This window comes from Hyperoodon ampullatus (genome assembly GCF_949752795.1).
Source record: "Hyperoodon ampullatus genome assembly, chromosome: 3".
Taxonomy (NCBI): domain Eukaryota; kingdom Metazoa; phylum Chordata; class Mammalia; order Artiodactyla; family Ziphiidae; genus Hyperoodon; species Hyperoodon ampullatus.
Window position 1 is genome coordinate 158613654 of NC_136916.1, and position 20008 is coordinate 158633661.

Below are 20008 nucleotides of genomic sequence, written 5' to 3' on the forward strand. Positions count from 1 at the left end.
CTGAACAGGAGAGAGAGAAGGAGCTGGAATCCTTGATGGCACAAGCCCTGAACCACCTTATCTATGGAGTTCTGGTTATGTGAGGCAAATAAACCTCTGCTCCTGCCACTGTTTGATGGATTTTCTGTTATCTGCCAACAAAACATGTTCCTTTTAAAATGACTATTGAGCATTCTGTAACAGGGGAATACCACAGTGTAATCACTCCCCTCTTGGTGGCCTTTCATTCATTCCTCTTCAACAAACGTTTACTGAGGTGATACGCAGAAAACAGTTAACACAACAGACATGACTGCTATCCTTTGAAAGGCTGGCTGGCCCTTGGCTGGCATCTGGGAACTTAGACTTTGGGAGGGTTCCTGCCACCCTAACCCTAGTGACTCACTGTACCTAAACTGCTTGTACAAACAATGTGGTTTATGCTCAACATCTGCTTTCCTTCTGGGAGTCTGCAATTTTGGTAGATTCCAGGCGGACAGTGATTACATGACTAGTCTCCACTAAAAACTCCAGGCACTGGATCACTAATGAGCTTCCCTGGAAGACAACATTTCACATGTGTTGTCACTTGTGCTAGGGGAATTAAGTGCATCCTGTGTGACTCCACCAGGAGAGGACCCTTGGGAAACTTGCACCTTGTTTCCTTTGGACCTCATCCCATGCTGATTTTGCTTTCACTACAATAAATCATAGCTGTGAGTACAACTATATCCTGAGTCCTCCCAGCAAATCACTGAACCCAGGGGTGGTCTAGGGGGTCTCCCAATATCAACTGGCATCAGAAGTGGGGTTCCCTAAACCAACCCCGACTCACTGATACATGGTGAAATTTTGGGAAAAGAAGAATAAGGGGCCCGGTGTGATGTATCTTTGGTGCCCAGCTGATTATGGGGTTATGCATGGTATGCAGCAGTAGCTGATCTGCTGTATGTTATGAGAGGTAAAAGTTACCTGTGGAATCTGAACATGATAGATCCAACTCCTGGAGAGCAGGCTTGCTGCATCCCACACTGCTTCTGGCCATGCTGGGTAAAGTGATGCCTTTGGGTTTTGCTCTCTCCTCCATGGGAGGAAAAAGGGGCCCCAAATGCCCGAAGGTAAAAAGGCCAAATCTGCACTGTTCTCTTCTCCAAGTGGGCTGGGGGTGGGGTTTAAATCAGGTCCCAGGGCTGGAGCAACATTTTAGATAAAGCAAAACAAAACAACAACAAAAAAAGGGAGGGAGGTCACACCACAGCCGTTTTTTCAGCCTAGCTGCTGCTGCAGTACCTCCTCCACTCCGCTTCCTCCCCTGCATTCCAGCCTGGATCTTCCCTGGCAGCTGCAATGTTAACCCTGCAAACACTGAATTTATTGCTAGGAGTTTAAGTAAATTGGCAATGAGGAAAAAAGAAAAAAGGAAAAATTTTTAGTGACTTTATATTTTGTGGTTATGACATCTGGATGTATGGTAAAAATGGATATAAAATGTTAAATGCTTGTAACTGCATACATGCCAGAGGAATCATCCTGATCAAGGGAAGCTACAAAAAAAGAAATGTGTTAGTGGGACACAACTTCCTTGCTTTTTGCCGCCAGTGGGCGGGTTGGAATTTAAACTCTCTGAGTATTGGAAACAGAACAAGTCTCTGTAACTGATGAGTTTTGCTATGGAAGATACGGATTTTTGTTTGTTGGAGCCTCTGGAAAAAGGGAGATAATAAGAAGGAAAGGTGACCTACAGATGGAGATCTACTTTTAGAGTTCTAAAAAGCAGGTTTTAGTTGGCTAATGAGAGCTTGTGAAAGTGGAGGTCTGTCCCTTAGAGACCGATGTGCATATTTGTGAAGGGGTCGATTTGGACTTGAAGAACGACAAAACCAGACGGTCATAGGAAAGCCTTATCTGCCACTTGGCCTTTCTGGCCTGTAGCATCTAGTCTTTGCTGCTGAAGAAAAGCCTCTGACTTTTTTTAAACTCCTGAATTCACAGATCCTAATTGCCTGTATCTGATTCTAAGCTGAGGCCTGATACTGTCTGGTATAAGCTTCCAGCCTAAGCGGGAGCTGTGTTGAACCGTAAGCAGGCATAGGCTCATAAAGAGAACCCATACTCTGTGACCTCTGGACATTAGGCCATCTCGCTGTGGGGTCTACCCTGTGAGGACATCATAGCTGCTCGGCTGCACCATCTGGGTCCCATACAAATCCCAGCAGGAGAGGACTTGTTCTTTGATGGGACCATCTGAAATCAAGCTGCTGATTGCCTGTACAGTGCTGACACAGAGCCTGACCACATTCTTAACTTGTGGCTATAGCTGAAAGCTGCAATTTGGGAGAGGGTACATCACAGCAACTGTGACCTCTGATCACTCCTCACAGGCTGAGCCGACTCCAACCCCCTCCAGAGCATGTCTAACTGAGGTCAACTCCCTGTGCCTGCGTCGCCTGAAGAGCTGCCATTCGCAACGATGGACTGACACCTCTGAGTCTGCTTCCCTCGCCTCTCTCCTGCTGCACACGCCTGAGTGCAAGCTGATTAGTCATGCAGCCATCCTCAGAAAGGGGCTGATCTTTTCTAGGCTGTTCACCAGATAAACTCACCAGAGTGAAACGGGTGGGAGGTTATGTAAAACTATTTTGAAACTTTTTGAAAATTCAGGAGTTTTGTCCTGACCGATTCATGAATAGGACGTTTTTCTGGTTCGGCTGTATAAAGGGGTTTTTCTATGAAGATGTTTTGCACCTCTTTCACAGAACCCCTCCAGACGAAAGGTCTGGATGAGAGTAGGGGATGACTCTAAAAACATAAAATTATGAATGTTGAGTGGAAAACACTGATTTTAGAACCACCAAGGGAAATACACCAAAACCCCTGCAGATGGAAAGACACATGGGAGGAGAGAGGGCATTATGATCTTTTTTCTTCGAAATTACTTCTGGAAGCTTCTTCCTTTTCCTGAAGGAAAACTCTCTGTGCCCCTCTCCAAGCTGTTGAGTGCTCTGAGTTCAGACAGCTGAGCTATGATCACACCCGGCAGCGCTGACTGAGGCAGCAGGAGCTGACCCAACCCCTGCACTTTCCATGCAGAAAACCTCCCGATGTTGACCACACTCACGAGGTGGATGAACTGCTGTCACAGGCAACAAAACTGTTTGGAACTGATTGCCAGTCCCCCTGAAACCAAGCACTGAACTAAATTTTTTGGACTGGACTGGGATCCCTAGGACAAGATACCCATGGTGGGCAGCCACATCACACTGCCTAATTTAGGTATTGCTCGGGGTGCCCAACGATTGTAAACTCTCCGTTTCTAGAGATTCTCTGGGAATCCCCAACAATTCCTTCTGGGATTGTACTTCTGTATGTGTACCCTGACTATCATGACACTGCCTCAGCCCTGGAAGGCTTTCAACTCAGCTTCAACTTACCGGCCAGACTTGTACTGGGCCTGAACTGATGCTTAGAGCCAGGTAAAAAAGGTTAAAACAAAAACTTAAGGAGGAAGCTACCTGTTTTTCTAAGATAGACCTTTATGATTAATGGGATTTCTTATTTGGCTAAGACACGTGAAGAGCACAACTGAAATCAATACTGCAGGTGGGTCTCACTCTGCTGTCTGGGTCATATTGATAATAGTTTTGCTGTAAAGACAACCTGGCCAATGACCAAAGGGGTATGCCACGTACAGTAGAGTGAACATAGCAGGCCTAAACTTCTATCCTTGAGAAGGCCTGCTTACAAGGCTGGCCCTTGGCTTGTGCCTGGGAACTTAAGATTTTGGAAGGGTTCCCACTACCCTGTTATGAGTGACTCACCCCAACTGTACAAACAATATGACTTATGCTGAACACTTGCTTTCCTTCTGGGAGTCTGCAATTTTGGTATGTGCTAGGCACAGAGAACCTATGTGACTAGCCCTCTATAAAAACTCCGGTACTAGGTCTCTAAGGAGTTTCCCTGGTAGACAACATTTCACACGTGTTGTCACAACTTTTTGCTGGGTAAATTAAACACATACCGTGTGACTCTCCTGGGAGAAGACCCTTGCAAGCTTGCAGCTGGCGTCCCCCAGACTTACCCCATGCACCATTCCCTTTGCTGATTTTGCTTTGTACTCTTTTTCTGTAATAAATCATAGCTGTAAATACGACTATATGCTGAGTCCTGTGAGTCTTTCCAGAGAATCATTGAGCCCAGGGGATGGTCTTGGGGACTGGGAATAAGTGTGAAATGTTCCAACGAACAGCAGAAAGCAAGTGTGACTGGAGTCCTGTGAGTGACAGATGAAGTCAGAGAGGAGAGGCTTGATCACATAAAGCCTTGTTTGGATTTTATTCTGAACTTGACAGGAAGCCATTGGTGGCTTGTGAACAGGAAGTAGGATCAGTCTGCCTGCTATTAGATAACTGGCATCAGGGGAAAGGGTGAAAACAGGGACACTAGATAAGAAGTCCTTACATACAAGAGATTCATAACTACCCTTGGGTGGTCCAGGAACTACTTTAGAAAAGAGAAACCTAAGTTTCTCTTTAAGGATGAGCAGAAATGCGATACATGGGTTGGGGCAAGGGGGTGAGGAAGGTATCCTAAGCAGTGGGGTGAACCTGTATATGCCTCCGAAGAAGGGTGATAGGTTTAGCATGGCTGGAAAAGGGCAAATGGGGGGAAGCTTTGGGAGATGAAGTCACAGAAGATGGCAGCCACGTGCACACAGAAGGCTTTGTGAATCTTGCTAAGGAGCAAGCACTTCATCTCATAGGCAAATGGAAGATAATGGGAGTTGTAAATAGGGGAGTTATAGGATCAAATTTGGGTTTTAGGAAGATCAATATGCAGAGACATGGATAAGAGGCTGACAAAGGAAGCAAGTCTAGAAGTAATTGTCATATAACCCAGGTCTAATGTAGCTGGGAGTACACAAAAAGTCATGCATATGCAACTTATATGTATGTACATAAGCCTTTTCATGTATTAATAATACATTAAAAACAAGTTTGAATAAAAAAAAACAAAGCAATTATTGAAAAACTAAAACAAGTGAATCTGAATGTTTATAAAGTTGTTGGTATGACCACACAGAACATTACTGAAATGATTTTAAAACACATTATATTATTGATACAAATCACTAGTAAAATAAATACTAAGAACGAAAAGAACCACAAAGAAACCTTAAACTGCATTCAGTGGTTAGTGGTAAGGTTGCCATTGTTATTTTGAAATGATATATACTTTATTATTTGTTTGATTAAAGTAATATAACATTAATGTTGTTAGGTACCATGATTTTCAGCATCAGGGCAAGGAGACCCAAACATAAAAGAAAGAAGCAAAAATCGTGATGGGTGGAAAGGACTAACAGCAGACTTGAAATCCACTCTCTCTTTTTACTGCCCAAGAAACAGAGAGACAGAGAGGTGATGTGATCAAATCATCTGAGACACATGCTAACAAGAGGCCTTCTGGCAAATGCACTCCAGGTATTTACCACCAGGAGAGTCCCTACTTGTGCACTGCTTTACCGGGTTGGACCTGGTTTGTCCAGACTGCTCACTGTACATAAACCTAGGATGTAAGTATTTATCAGGCATGACTTCCTAGAAAATACCACACAAGCCATGCAGTTATCAGGGAATAAACTGGAGATGTTTCATCACCGAAATAGCTCCCTTTTGTGTAAGTGACACTCCATATCAATCACTCAAAGGCCTCATATATTAAAAACATATGTTAAAATAAGCCAGAGCACATCTTAATTGAGGTAAGACAGGACCTGAGAGCAGCTCTGGCAGGCACAGATCTGTGACTTGTGTCTTGTGATAATTATATCTTTGAAAATATTAGTCAAGTTTGATAGTGGGTAGGATCTCTGATTCTTGTGAGTTTGTCACTCTGACCCTCTGTGTTAGCTCACCTGTAATATTTAACGCGAACTGGAATAATCAATATCAATGTTTTATTTCCTAACCCTACCCACCAAAAAGGCCTATTAGTAATGACAATTCAGTTGCAATGCATACCCTTGGTGTCTAGATTACAGTATCTAAAATCAATACAATTTCCCACTAAAAGGAATATGGATTCCCTGGAGAAATGGCTGAGATTCATTTTGGGGTAAGGTAAAGTATAAGATGAACTTGGGACATCTTGTCCTGCCTAAAAAGGAAGAAGTTTAAAAGTTACCTACGATTAGTCAAAAGGACAAGGGAATGAACTTAAAGGGACTCTCAAGAGACAAAAATGGAATCATGTGAGCAATAAAAAGAATGATTGCAAAAGAGTAAAGCACAGCTGTATAAAACCCATGCATTTGTAATGATGCTCAAAAGCAAAGCAAAACAAACAGAAAACATATTCACTGGTCTCTTTTGGATGTTGCTAGGGCACCAAATCATTATCTGAAAATATTTCAAGGGAAAGAATCAAGCATTTATCTTGCTGTGTGGATTATATTTCTGGGTAACCAAATAGTTGATGAGGGAAAGTTCTTCTTTAGAAAAGAACTCCAGATAACAAATGCAGGAGGAATGATAAGTTAACAAGTCATTACTTTGATTTTGAAACTCCTAATGAAATAATGCATCCAGACAACAAATGAAATGGTTCCCAAAAGCTCTGGGTGGAAGGTCAATGAGGAACTTTCGAATGGCTGGGTCAGGCTGACACCACCTGACCTTGCTGACCAATCACTAGGAGTGGGACAATCAGATACTATGTAACTCCCAGGTAATGCAATGGGAAGCATACAACACTAACTATAAATATTATCGATTAAAAAATAGAACTACATCTACCCAGGCCTTCAGAGCCAACTTCCAGTTCATAGACTAGACAGCAGATAGTGGAACAAGTTCAGTTACATTACTAGCGTATGACTAGCTAGATCTAGAATGAGGGAAATCCTATGGCACAAAGGATATTCTTTCTTTAACAAATAAAATGACACTTAAAAACAAGGAAGGGAAAATTGTTACAGATTAAGAGAAACCTAACATCTTACTGTGGACACTGACTGACAGAAACCAATTCCAAAAAGACATTTGAAACAAGTGGGAAAACTAAATGGAATCTGGGTACTGGGTGATAAAGGAATAATAGCTAATTTTGTGGGTGTTATAACACTATTGTATTTTTCATTTTGTTGAAAAAAAATTCTTACTTTTAGAGATATGTACGCAGGTAAAACAATGTGGAATTTGCTTAATAATCTAGGGAAAAAAAAGAGTAAATGGATATGGAGTGGCAAAGATGAAACAAGAACAAGAGTGTTGATGGCTGTTGAAGCTGGGTGACGGTGGGTACATGGGGGTCATTACACCCTCTACTTTTGTACTTGTTTGGAAGTCTCCCTAACAAAAAAGAAAGGAATGAAAATAAATATTTGGCAAAAATTTAAAAATGGTAATAATACACTTGGCTGAGGTACGGGAAAAGGAACAGACTTACTTTTCTGCAGAACAGTTTAGCAACATGACTCAAATGTCTTTTCAAATTTTATACTTTACTTTTAAGGTTTACTTTTAAGAACTAACTCTAAGGAAATTTTCATAGATGTGTACAAAGGTATACTTAAAATGGTCTCCCAGAAAAAAAAAATATTGTTATGGTATATTTACATGTAAAATTTTTTATAGCCATTAACCATTAAATTGTAAAAGAATATTAAATAATATGGGAAAATGTTCAAGACAAACTGTTAAGTGCAAAACGCAGGCTGTAAAATAGTATATACATTTTGAACCAGTTTAGTCTTCTTGAAACCATACATCTAGAAAAAAGCCTGAAAGAGTATTCTCCACTATGTTGACAGCTGTTATTTCTACCTGATGGGATTAAGGTACTTTTAATCAAAGAAAAAAGTGGTTTCTCTTTTTTTGTATAAAATATTTGTAATAAAAATTGTATTTTTAAAAGGTAAAACCTGGATCAATTCTCAAGATTGGCTAATAACAGAATAAGCAGATATGGCGGTGATCTTTGAAATAATAAACTAAATGACAGATGGGTGGTGGGACAGGGCAGAGTGGATACATTAATAACTAATTTTTAAAAGAATAGGTATTTAGCACACTCTACTGTGAGAAAGATCAAGCTGTAAGTTCAAAAATTACAGAGTGTCAAGAAAGCAAAAGTTAGAAGAGGATTAAAGTTTTTATGTAACTTTAGGATAAACAACTACATCAAATTACCTAGGATGACTGAAAAGATTATTGTAGTAAAAATCCTAACACAGTTCTGAAAATAACCAAAGCAGCAAGTTAGACAACCCTTCCTGTCTGAGTTTCTATTTTGTGTACCACTCTGACAGATTGTTACATACTGGAGTCCAAAAAGAAATGTTCGAATACTAATATAATACAAATGCAATTATGACTATCATATTCAGCTTCTGTAACTTATCCTGTAAAATTATATGCTATACATTATATGTGGTGAATATCAGTAAAATAGAACTACTGCACCCTCTATAATAGCTTTAAAATTTCAGTTGCCTCCTTCCTAAATAAGGCAAAAGTAAACAAAATGTCCAGACTACCTGGTTTCCGTACTTTCATTGGCTCTTCATAGTCCTTGTTTTCTGGATTTTCAGATTCTAGAAAGTTGATTTCTTCTGTGATACTTTCTCCTTCTTGGCTTCTGAGGCCGTCTTCCTCTTCTTGAATAGGTGATTCCAATTCTGATTCTTCTGAATCAAGGAATATCTGACCAGCGACTACTCTGCCTGCTGGGCTATGGTCCTCTACCGACTCATCTGACGGCAAAGAAGTCTGACAATATAAAGTATTTTTAGTTTCCACTACTAAAAAGACTCCCTCCAATCTAATTTGACCATTTCTTTCACTAATCCAGATACACCTCCTTCAGTTCCTTGAATGTGTCATACTCATTCGCCTCTATACACTTTGGCACGTGTCCATCACATGGCTTCATCACCTTCCTAAACCTGACTCTTCGGATTTCAGCTTAGATGTTACCTCCCCCCAGGAAGCCTTCCTTAAATTCCCCAAGTCTAGGTTAGGCTCTCCCCCTACTTGCTCCCAATATATCTTATACTTCCCCGTATGACAGCCCTGTACTACAACTTCCTGTTTCTTACCTACATTCCTTCTAATCTAGAGATCAGGGATCATAACTGATTGGTCTCTTTGAAGATGTAATAATCAACCTTATTCATTCAATCAACCAAGTTAAGGGCATTAACAGATTTTTTATTTTTAAATTGATAAGTGTAAACAAATGGCAGAGGTTAAATCTTCAAATTAAAAAACTTTAAAAAAAAGAGTAAAATCAATCTCTCATTAGGCAGTAAAAAATGTAACTGCCTTCAGGCTCTTCAACACACACACACACACACAGAGCACATTTAAGTTGGAATTAAATCTAGTAACCAACACTCTTAGAAATATTTATTATTCTCTCCTATAGGTCAGTGATTTTTCCTCCCAGAAGAACTAATATTGGCACTAGCTATCTTTCTTTTCCTTTTTTTTAAAAATATAGTTCTGTTGCTCAAAAGATGCAGATTTCACATCCTTTTGAAGATACATCATTCATGCTTTTAAACTGGGCATCAAATACTGGTCAATGTAAATTTGAGTACACACCTTGGAATCTAAGGATTCATCCTGGTTGCCTTCTTCATCTGTAAAGAAATTTTAAGACAATTTAGTCATCTTTCTTGTTTGGAAATTGCAGGTATGTTAAATGAAAGCATTTGATAATACAACAAATAATAAGACACTGGATAAATAAATCTATAATTATCTAAAAATTGGTTGTATTCAACAACTGCTCAGAAAAGATTAAGTGAAAGGAAAAAAGGGCGTTGGGGGTGGTATTTTTTCCCTCTTTATTCAGGAAAGGCATTAGCTTCATCTGGTACACAGGTAGGAAGACCAAGACCACCACCACCAAAACCAGACATTTCTTCAGGTGCCATCCAGTTCTTTTGTATATAGTTAGTCCACTACTGAGAATGAGTTGCTAAACTTATAAAAATAGAGCCCTGATTTTGTGGTTCGGGATTCCACCCATTCTTCTCCTCAGCTCAGACTCTGGAGTAACTCTAGCTTATTTTAGTGATAACTAGCATTTAATTGTTCACTAAGACCACTAAAGATGGACATTAAGAATTATTATTATCTGACAGCAGAGTTGCCAAAGGCAGTTAGAATTTGTGTTCGACTTTACTGAAGACATAACCAGATATGCATAAAAAGTAGCATCACACTATCATGTATCTACTCACATGAGATCTATTTATTAAGAAATCAATAGCTTATATCAACTATTTACATCTTTCTTCCAAATTCATACTGGCTGTTTTGGTTTTGTCCAATTACATTAAGTTTCCTTCTATTATTCTTTCTGCATTTCTCTGCTACTTCTATTCTGGCTGCTTGCTATTCTTTTTCCTGCTCTTATATAAACACATTCAACAACCCAATGGACATTCACAAATATTTGATTTTTGTATTCCCAGCCAGTTAAAAAAACAACTGTCAGATGATCTCTAAGTTTCCTTCTTACTATTAAGATTACCTGATTTTACCCAGGTGTGAGCTTCAGTATTGCCAGCTCCGTAAATTATGTGAGAAATTAACCAGTAGATAAAATGCTATAAGACCAAGTGATTTTTTTACTAGAAAATTTGGTGTTATGGCTGCCATTTATCTTTACTTCATATGGTTATATCCTAAATATGATTGGTAACTTGTAACTCTCCAAAGTACAACAAAAACATGTTTTGGAGTTTGTGTTACCAAAGTACTGAGCCAACTTTAAGAAGTATAACCAACTCATTATGTACCAAACACCCAATTCTATTTCACAGTATTTGTTTCTTTTGAATATTTGAGAAAAATCAGTCTACTGGTGAGGTTGTGCCATATATAAAATGCTGTAAATTCAAAGAAAACTTAAATTATAGCTATTTTCACATTCACTACTTTTAGATTACCTTCCAAATATTTTATTTCTGGTGGGTGGGGAGGAGAAGGGTATAGCATGTATTAGTCCCACAGTGCCCATAACATTTAGGTAGTGATGTCAATTAATGAACAATCATCCTTCATGCTCACTTCTTCACAAGTATTACCCAAAGCCCAAGTTCTAACATATGGTTCAAAGTCCATTCTCAGCAGATCTTTGGATAAAGGAAAAAAAATTCATCTCTAATAACAAAGTTGTATGTGTGAATGTATTTAATTAGTCATAAACATTAGCTAGTTAATAAATCAAGAGCAGACATTAAATGTGAAATGTATAGGGTATATCCCCAAGTACTGAAACTTTAGATTAGTTGGAACTCAAATCACTAAGCACTCAATTGAGTACCTTGTCACAATAGTTCACATATGTAGCTAATAAGTAAATAATATAGATGCCTGTAAATAAATTTTAAGACATGTACATTTGAGACACTACAAGCTGTTAGGCATTAGAGTAGCAAAATGTGTTTCTGAACTCCCAGAGACATGGGAACTTGTGACATCGGGTTATTTCATATGAATGGCATCATGTTTCTCTTTCTTTTCTCTCCACAAACTAGGAATATATACTCAGGTTACTGGTAAATAAGAGCTTTCCTTCTCATTTACTAAACTGGGAAAGCCTACTCCAGATGGTAATCTTAAAGCAAAGGTATTTTCTCTTTGAAACTAATATGTCCATTCACACAACACTTCAAAGAAGTTTCTTATAACCTAGAGACTTCTGACAGGCAGTCAGGTAAGGATTAAAAATACTGAAGTTACACATAAATAAAAAAATATAGTAATGCTTTTATCAGAACACATACATCAAGCAACAAGAAAAATGCAAAAGGATTCAATGAAGAGCTATGGATTTCTCTCAAGAGTATCATATCCAAAATACCATGGTTTACATTACTCTGGTAATCATACCCCTTCCTTTGAAAAAGACCAATTTTCATTTTTATTATATCAGCTAACAAAACGGCAAAATACCGGGGATACTCTTTCAGGGAAAAGTGGTCATTACAAGTTCATTTTCCAACTTGTCATGTAAATTAAACAGACTGATATATCTTCAAACACAGAAAGTCTTACAAGTTTAGTGAAAAGAGACCAGATATCCTGTCTTTGGCTTTGCCATTGAATCTGTGCAGATCCTAGGATACTGCTGATTCCCAATTACTCCAAATCCAAGGCCTGGAGAGCTAGGCTCAAAACCTGGCTTCATTACATGTTAACATTACACACATGGTTCAATATAGCAAGTTTGCTCAGCCTCCTCTTCCTCAAGTGTCAAAAGGGAATAATATCATCTGCCTTGTTGACTCTCAACAAAGTTTTAAGGAACAAAAGAAGAGTGAAATGAAACATATTCTGCAATCTGAAATCCACTCTTTAAATACATGGTGTTAATTAATATAACTGTTACCTGAAATACCTAGCAATGGACCTAATTTACAAGACTCTGTAATATTCTTTGGCATAAAGAAAAGAAGTAAACCATTTTAACCAGTAAGCCACTTCCCATCAAAAACAAGAAACCATGTGAGAAAAGTTGAAGCATTTTTCATTATTATCTTGCGAAAACGAGAGTAGTATCTTTTAAATCTCCTCCTTTAAATTTATTTATTCACAGGGAAAAGAAAACATTTCTAATAAAAGTATTATACTTTTACATGCCTTTAAGACAAGATATTAGGTAACAGCTAGTAACAATGATAGGATCAAGATTCCCTTTGTTGGCTGATCAAATTCTATCTGGCAATAAATGCAACTTGCTCTGGGTAACCACCAACACTCAAACATTATGTCAACACAAAATTATGACCCAAAACTTGATTTTTAAATAGGAGTAAATCTTTAAAATAAAAATGAGGTTGATATCCCGTATAAATAAGCAATTTAATGAATAAAAAAGTCAACTGAAAATCCATGTACTCAACTTATAAAACTTTATCTCACTTAAGCGTTTTATGATATTTGCACTTCATGTGAGAACAGTAGTGCCTTTATTACTGGTCAGCATGCCCATCTATATAGTTTTAGTTCTGGCTGAGTAAGATTTTTGCCTCTACCAGAGAAACGTTTTGACAGTTTAACTATGATGGAAATCAGAACACATGTTTTGTGAACATAGTCCTTTGCGTACATCAACACAACCCAAAGATTTAACACTTCAGTGTCAACAGTCTTCTATTATAATATATAGAGAATCCTAACTGTTGATTAAAAAACATCTTCAAGCATCATCTCCACTGACATGATGCTTTTGATATGTGCAATCTAGTCAAAGGAAGATGCAGGAAAATGTTTACATGCTTTAATTTTAAGTCTGCAAACTGAATTCAGAGGGATATGCACCATATTCTTTAACTAGTAGTTCTTACACTTTAGGGTGAAGAATCACTTGTGGAGCTTTTTAAACTACAGATACCCCAACCTGTTCCAGACCTAAAACTGCGATTTTAACAAACCCTCAAGAGGAATTCTGATGCAGGTGGTTCATGGTCCATCAGGTACTCTACAGTACTGATTTCATACTTCCTTTGATCAAATAACTGCTAGCAGTGGCTTCAGGAGTTACACAGAGTTTTAAAGATTTGGTCATGAACACAAATCAACACTAGAAGGTGGGGGGCAGACCTCAGAGCATGATGTTGGCAGTAAAGTAACTGGCATATGCTTGTTGCTTTTGAAATGGTATCTTAAACCACACTATGGATAGAGTTTTAGGTTTAGACCTCTTATTTTAGAAGCAGAATGACGTTACAGCATTGACTTACAACTAGGACGGATAATTTGAGGAGTCAGATAACCATCTGGGAAATTTTCTGTTGGGGGAAAAAAAAAGAGTTGACATTTATACCCTGCCTTGTTCCAAAAAAAATTTAAAGCCACAGAACGGCTGTTTTGTTAACTGAAACTGATTAAAATTCAAAAGCTTTATTGTACTGATTTTTTTTTTTTTTTACCAATACTCAGAAACACTAAATGATTCTTTACCAACACTCTCAAAATAAACGTTTTCAGATGTAGGTAGATTAAACTATTAAAAAAGAGAAATGATAATTTTCAGAGCTAGGGTATAAATCAGCTAACTGGAAAATCAAATCAAAAGCATATGAATTTCTCTATGTAAAAATCCATTTTACATTTATAAGAACCAAGATTTTTTTCAAAAATCATAAAATTACTGTTAGCAAACATGGGGCGGCTCAGAAATACTGTGACACAGTAAAAAACACTTTCTTAAGAATATTTCTTTAAAAGGGGTACGGAGTAGGCACATTTACATCAAAAGTCTTCATTTTTTAAACAAAGAGACAGGGCAATCTCAGGTGCTAAGCAAACCCACCAAACCACTGTCAACATCCTGGTTTTGATGGACCTGGCTCTGCCCAGACAACCCCAGGTGTGCCAATTACTTAACTTACAAATCCCAAAGCCAAAGTTTCAAAACCGATGCAGCACATAATCTACATGAGAGTCGTGGAAGCTCCGGAAGGGCTCCTGTGTCACTGTGGGTCTAAGCCAGATGTCAGGATTCATTCCCATGGAGTCACTGCTCATTTGGGAGGACTCGTGTAAAGTTTGTGAAGTGAGGAGAGGTGTGAGTTGGGGGACCGCCCCTTCTTTTCCTCCCCTCTCAAGCTCCCCTAAACACCCGCTCTGACCCAGGCCAACCGAAGCCCAAGAAATGACAGCGAGTGACAGGCTACTGCGAGGTGTGAGCTGGAGCCCCCACGGCCCTGCCCCGGGATGGAGGCCGGGGGGGCGGTGGCTCCTGGCCTCCAGTCCGAGGGGGCGGATACTGACCCGAGGACGCGGAGGCCGAGCCCAGCAGCACCGCACTGAGCAGGAGCGTCAGCCCAACCCAGACCCGCATCCTGCTCTCAGGGCCGCTACCACCCGCTGGAGCTGTCGCTTTCTCCTCTGCCACCACCAACTCAGCCAACGCCGCCGCCGCCACCGCTGCCTCGCCGCTGCTCTTCCTGCTCTGGTTTCCTTCCTCCGCCCCTTCCCAGGCCTCCCTGCCCTAGCGTGCAGCCAATCCCCGCCCGCCGTCGTACGCTCCTCGCCCAATCGCCGCGGCCTTCCCGCCCACCTTATTTCCCCGCCCCTGGGGTCAAGAATTGGCCAATCATTACGCGAGATTCTCACACTGCTTTCCCGGTTGGACCACGGCCTCACCGACATGGCCCCAGCTAATTGGTAGCTCCTGGGTTTAATCATCCCGGAATCAGAGCATGAGTCCAGGGTTGAACGAAAAGTCACCCAAGACTACAATTTCCACAATGCACTTCAAGGGCCTCTCTCTGTGTGTGCTCTTGGGAAACGTAGTCCATCGTGGGGCAATATTTAAAAGTCCAGGTGGTTGTAGAAGTTCAGAGAACTTAGCTAACACCTGGGCTAGACACCAACTCCAGGCCGTGAGCTCACAGGTTTATTTTTTTTTGAGCCAAATAAATATCAAGAAACACACATTATAAGGTTAAGAGTTTGTAATATGTTAAGTTCTTCCTCTTTGTTTTATTTAGAAAATTTGAATTGGACATAGTGGTATCAGCACTGAGGAAAAATACAACAGCTAGACTGAATTCGAGATATATATTTTTTTAACGTAAACGAAACAGTACCATATATACGGAAACCAGGGTGGAACTCACTACTGGTCCCCCTTTCCCCTACAAAACAAAAGGAAATAAACCCCACCTAGTACAGACTATGTCAATGCTAGTATTCATTTTTATGACATCCACCAGATAATAATAATCTGGAAAAAGGGGCAGACAGTCTTTGCAAAACCCTTTCAAACATTTGTCCTCATCCCTCTCCTTTTGTAAGTTACCTTGTTTTCTTCTTCATTGACTACCTAGGTCTTACATGGACTAGGTTCAAGAGTCTAGGTTGGTGTATTTGGAGATAAAGGTGACAGATTACATTGCAGAAGTGGAAATAGTCTTGTGTATTAAGTACTAACTCCAGGCATGCTCCAACTAGGTAGCAGAGCGGTGGCTTAGTGTTCCTGCCCTTTCATCAAATTGTCATTCTGCTTTCCCTAGTATTCACCCACAGTCAGCTCTTAGGTCTACAACCTAGACATTCTGAGTTCAGGATTTTGGTAAAGTCCACACTGGCCACATATCTTCATACTATCTGTGTTCCATCTTCTTTGCAGAAGAGTCCTCTTTTCTGGGAAGAGGATAAAAAACTATTGTGAACATTCACATTGGAGAGGATGAAGGAAAAATATTGTCCCATGAAAAAGAGTTCTCTTTCTACTCCTACCACACTCATCTCTATTTTTGTCACTAACAATGCTTCCTCAGAGTTCCTCTCATTTTAAATCATAGAGTAGGGCTTCCCTGGTGGCGCAGTGGTTGAGAGTCCGCCTGCCGATGCAGGGGACGCGGGTTCGTGCCCCGGTCTGGGAGGATCCCACATGCCACGGAGCGACTGGGCCCGTGAGCCATGGCCGCTGGGCCTGCGCGTCCGGAGCCTGTGCTCTGCAACGGGAGAGGCCACGGCAGTGAGAGGCCCGCGTACCACAAAAAAAAAAAAAAAAAAAAAAAAAAAAATCATAGAGTAAAATCTAGTATACTATGTGACCATTTTTCTCTTTCTCACTGAAAACTTCCTTACTGACCCTCATTTTCCCTTACCTTCTTGATGCACCTGAGTTCTAGCCATACTCACCAACACCATTCTCTCTTCACTGTAACCTAAACTGCATACTATGGCCAGATGAATTTTCCTTAAACACTGCTTTCATCTTCTTTTTCAAAAATTTTTAATGGCTGCCTTAAAACTGACAGTTCTACATTCTTGTGGGAAGTATTGGGGAAGAAACTTCTTCCCTCCATAAGAGAAACAGTAATTATCTGACTGATAAGATTGGGGAAAGTTCATTGTTTGGTTGAGAGCCAACTTCTATTTTCATCTTTTTCTTTACTGAGTGCTTCGTATATTCAAAGCCCTGTGCTAGGTGCTGCAATGACAAATTTTCAGCTTCTCTTTTACTACTTTCCCAATTTCCACATTCACACTCTGTTGCCTTCTCATGGGCTCCCCTACCCTCTCCCCACTGCCCTTGCTTCTTCTTCTTCTTAGCCACAACCCTGGCATCTTCCCAACTTCACTTCCATTTCATCTTGGCTGAGTCTTCTCTGTCCAGGCCAGTCCTCATTAATCCTCATTTCTCTAAGTGTCTACAGAACAGTCACAAACTTGTCTTTTAAATGGGTGGTAGCTTGCTGAGGCCAAAGACAACTATGCAATTCAATGTATAGGAATATAGCATTGGACTTGTCACCTACTAGCACTAGATAATTATTTGTTGATTAATAAATACATCTTACCAATAAAGTGTTTTAAAACTATTTTCAAAGCACATGCTGTCTACCATAGTTTAATCTTTAAAAAAATCTACCATACTTTTATCTTAGAGGAAATATTAAGGAGCACTTGCACCCCTATTATACAGGAAATTTACTTCACTCCTCTTACCTCATCTGAAAAATGGGTATGTTAATAATACCCCCTTCACCAGGACACCAGGTCTGTTGTGAAGTTCAAGATATACAGGGAGGAAAAAGTGCTTTCTTCATTATAGAATCGTCTACAAACATTCTTCCTTTTTTTCTTTTTTCCACATTTCAATTGACAAGTTTTATTTTATTTTTGACAAAAAATCAGTATTTCCCAAATTGGTCCTGTTATAAACATTACAGGAATGCTTGTTAAAATACAGACTCCCAGCCCTCTTATTCTGATATGGTGGGTCTGGGGCCTAGGTTTAATCATATCCCCATATAATTCTTTTTTTTTAACATCTTTATTAAAATATAATTGCTTTACATTGTTGTGTTAGTTTCTGCTGTATAACAAAGTGAATCAGCTATATGTATACATATATCCCCATGTCCCCTCCCTCATGCGTCTCCCTCCCACCCTCCCTATCCCACCCCTCTAGGTGGTCACAAGGCACCGAGCTGATCTCCCTGTGCTATGCGGCTGCTTCCCACTAGCTATCTATTTTACAATTGGTAGTGTACATATGTCAATGCCACTCTCTCACTTCATCCCAGCTTGCCCTTCCCCCTCCCGGTGTCCTCAAGTCCATTCTCTACATCTGCATCTTTATTCCTGTCCTGTCCCTAGGTTCTTCAGAACTACTTTTTTTTTTTTTAGATTCCATTTATGTGTGTTAGCATACGGTATTTGTTTTTCTCTTTCTGACTTACTTCACTCTGTACGAGAGACTACAAACATTATTTCTTATTGATTCTTTGTTTGAAGCAAAGGAGCAAAGCAAATTAAAAATTAATTTTTATTAAGACTAATAAAGTTAGCTTTATTCCCTTAATTTGAAAAAGATTTAGAGCTGCTAAAGCTATTGTCTTTAGCCAGCAATGAGTAATTGACATGTTCTGAGACCCTGACTCCCTGGGGGAAATTCCAAATCTCCAGAGCAGATCTAGAATATGGTGTGGGAAAGCCAGGTTTATTTTGTCAGGCTGCTACATTGCATTTTGATTAATTAGTGAAAAGGTTGTGAATTCTCCATGGCCTTATCCAGTCTGAGCATACACTCCTCAAGGCTTCCTGCCAACATTCCCAGTTAAAGTTGTGTACTCATTCAATTTGTACAAAATGTTAGTATTATTTAATTCATAGACTTTTTTAACTGTTTGCTCAGCTGTCTGTACTCTGTTCTACTTGTTCATATCAGTGTTCTAGGTCATTGTCACAGATTTCCGTGTTGCAGAAAACCTGTTTGCTCTGCATTACAACACAGCATAGGACCCAATAGAGGTAGATAATAAGTGCCTTTTTATGCAGTTGACATTGATGTGACCTTATTCCATTGAAATGAATCAAACAATCAGCAAATATTGAGAACATCCTGAAAGTGTTAAGGACGTGAATCCAGCTTGCTCTTCGTTTAAGGATGGTGAGATAACCCTCAGAGCCTTTTCCCGAGAATGGAGTGATTGTCACCAACTCTAGTTGAGTATCTTTGCCTGTGCTATTCTTAGAGATCTATCTGAGTTGGCAATGTGTGAAGGCTGCCAGCACTTGCATGAACATATCTGCCAGGGCAGGATAAGGGAGAGACAGGCAGGGAGCAGGATATTTTCCCCTCAGGGCTTGGAGAAGAATGTACAGTACTTTCTTTGAGGTAGATGAGGTGAATTAAAGTCACTATTTTTATGTTTCTTTTTCATGGATAAATGAAAATATAAAACCTTGCACCATATTGTGAGATAGAACCTGGCAACTCTTTGTGTACATTCTGAGCTCCTTGAGTAAACAGACAATGTTTTTATATCTTATCATATACCTAGAATTCCAGAATTGTATATGGCAGGTAGATAATTTAGTAATCAAAATAAACAAGCTTTGGGCTTCCCTGGTGGCGCTAGTGGTTGAGAGTCCGCCTGCCAATGCAGGGGACACGGGTTCGTGCCCCGGTCTGGGAAGATCCCACATGCCGCAGAGCAGCTGGGTCCGTGAGCCATGGCCGCTGAGCCTGCGCTCCGCAACGGGAGAGGCCACAACAGTGAGAGGCCCGCGTACTGCAAAAAATAAATAAATAAATAAACAAGCTTTGAATATTCCAGTCACTTCCTATGATTATAATTAAGTCTTGTAAAAGTCAAGATGTAGATCCCAGATTACGGAGAAGTGTATTTGATATACTACCTAAGTTTGCAGTAATAGAATGAATGGGGTCGGGTGTATGAGTGTAAGGCTCTATTTACCAAGTGTCATCCTGAAGTGACATTTACTTTGGAGATGTGTATTCTTTCTGAGCAGTGTTGGCTCACACCAGATAAAGGAAAAGCCAGGATACCTTTATACCCTGAATAAATGGACAGGCATCTTTTGACCTGACTTTTTCATAGATTTAACTACCAGTTCTGGAGAAAGACTGGATTAAAACTAAATTTCAATAAGAATTGGATTAAGTGAATCTTAGAAAATGGAGATAAACTGCTGGGAGCTCCCATTAGATTCAGAATACTTAACTCCTGTGTAGATGACAT

At 39.8% G+C, this 20008-nt stretch overlaps 1 protein-coding gene across 3 annotated transcripts in view; it reads right to left on the minus strand.

Moving 5' to 3' along the window:
• The window catches only part of SEL1L (SEL1L adaptor subunit of SYVN1 ubiquitin ligase), a 52630-nt gene extending 37712 nt beyond the window's left edge, over positions 1–14918 (minus strand). For 2 of the 3 annotated variants that reach the window (XM_079699786.1, XM_079699785.1), the window contains exons 1-3: positions 14775–14918; positions 9588–9625; positions 8519–8750 (exon numbers count right to left, since the gene is read on the minus strand). In XM_079699786.1, coding sequence (XP_079555912.1) covers positions 8519–8750; positions 9588–9625; positions 14775–14844 — 340 coding nt within the window. In that variant the 5' untranslated portion in view covers positions 14845–14918. The remainder of the gene's footprint in view (positions 1–8518; positions 8751–9587; positions 9626–14774) is intronic. The other variant, XM_079699787.1, reaches the window with a different exon arrangement.
• Between the last annotated feature and the right edge of the window lie 5090 nt (positions 14919–20008).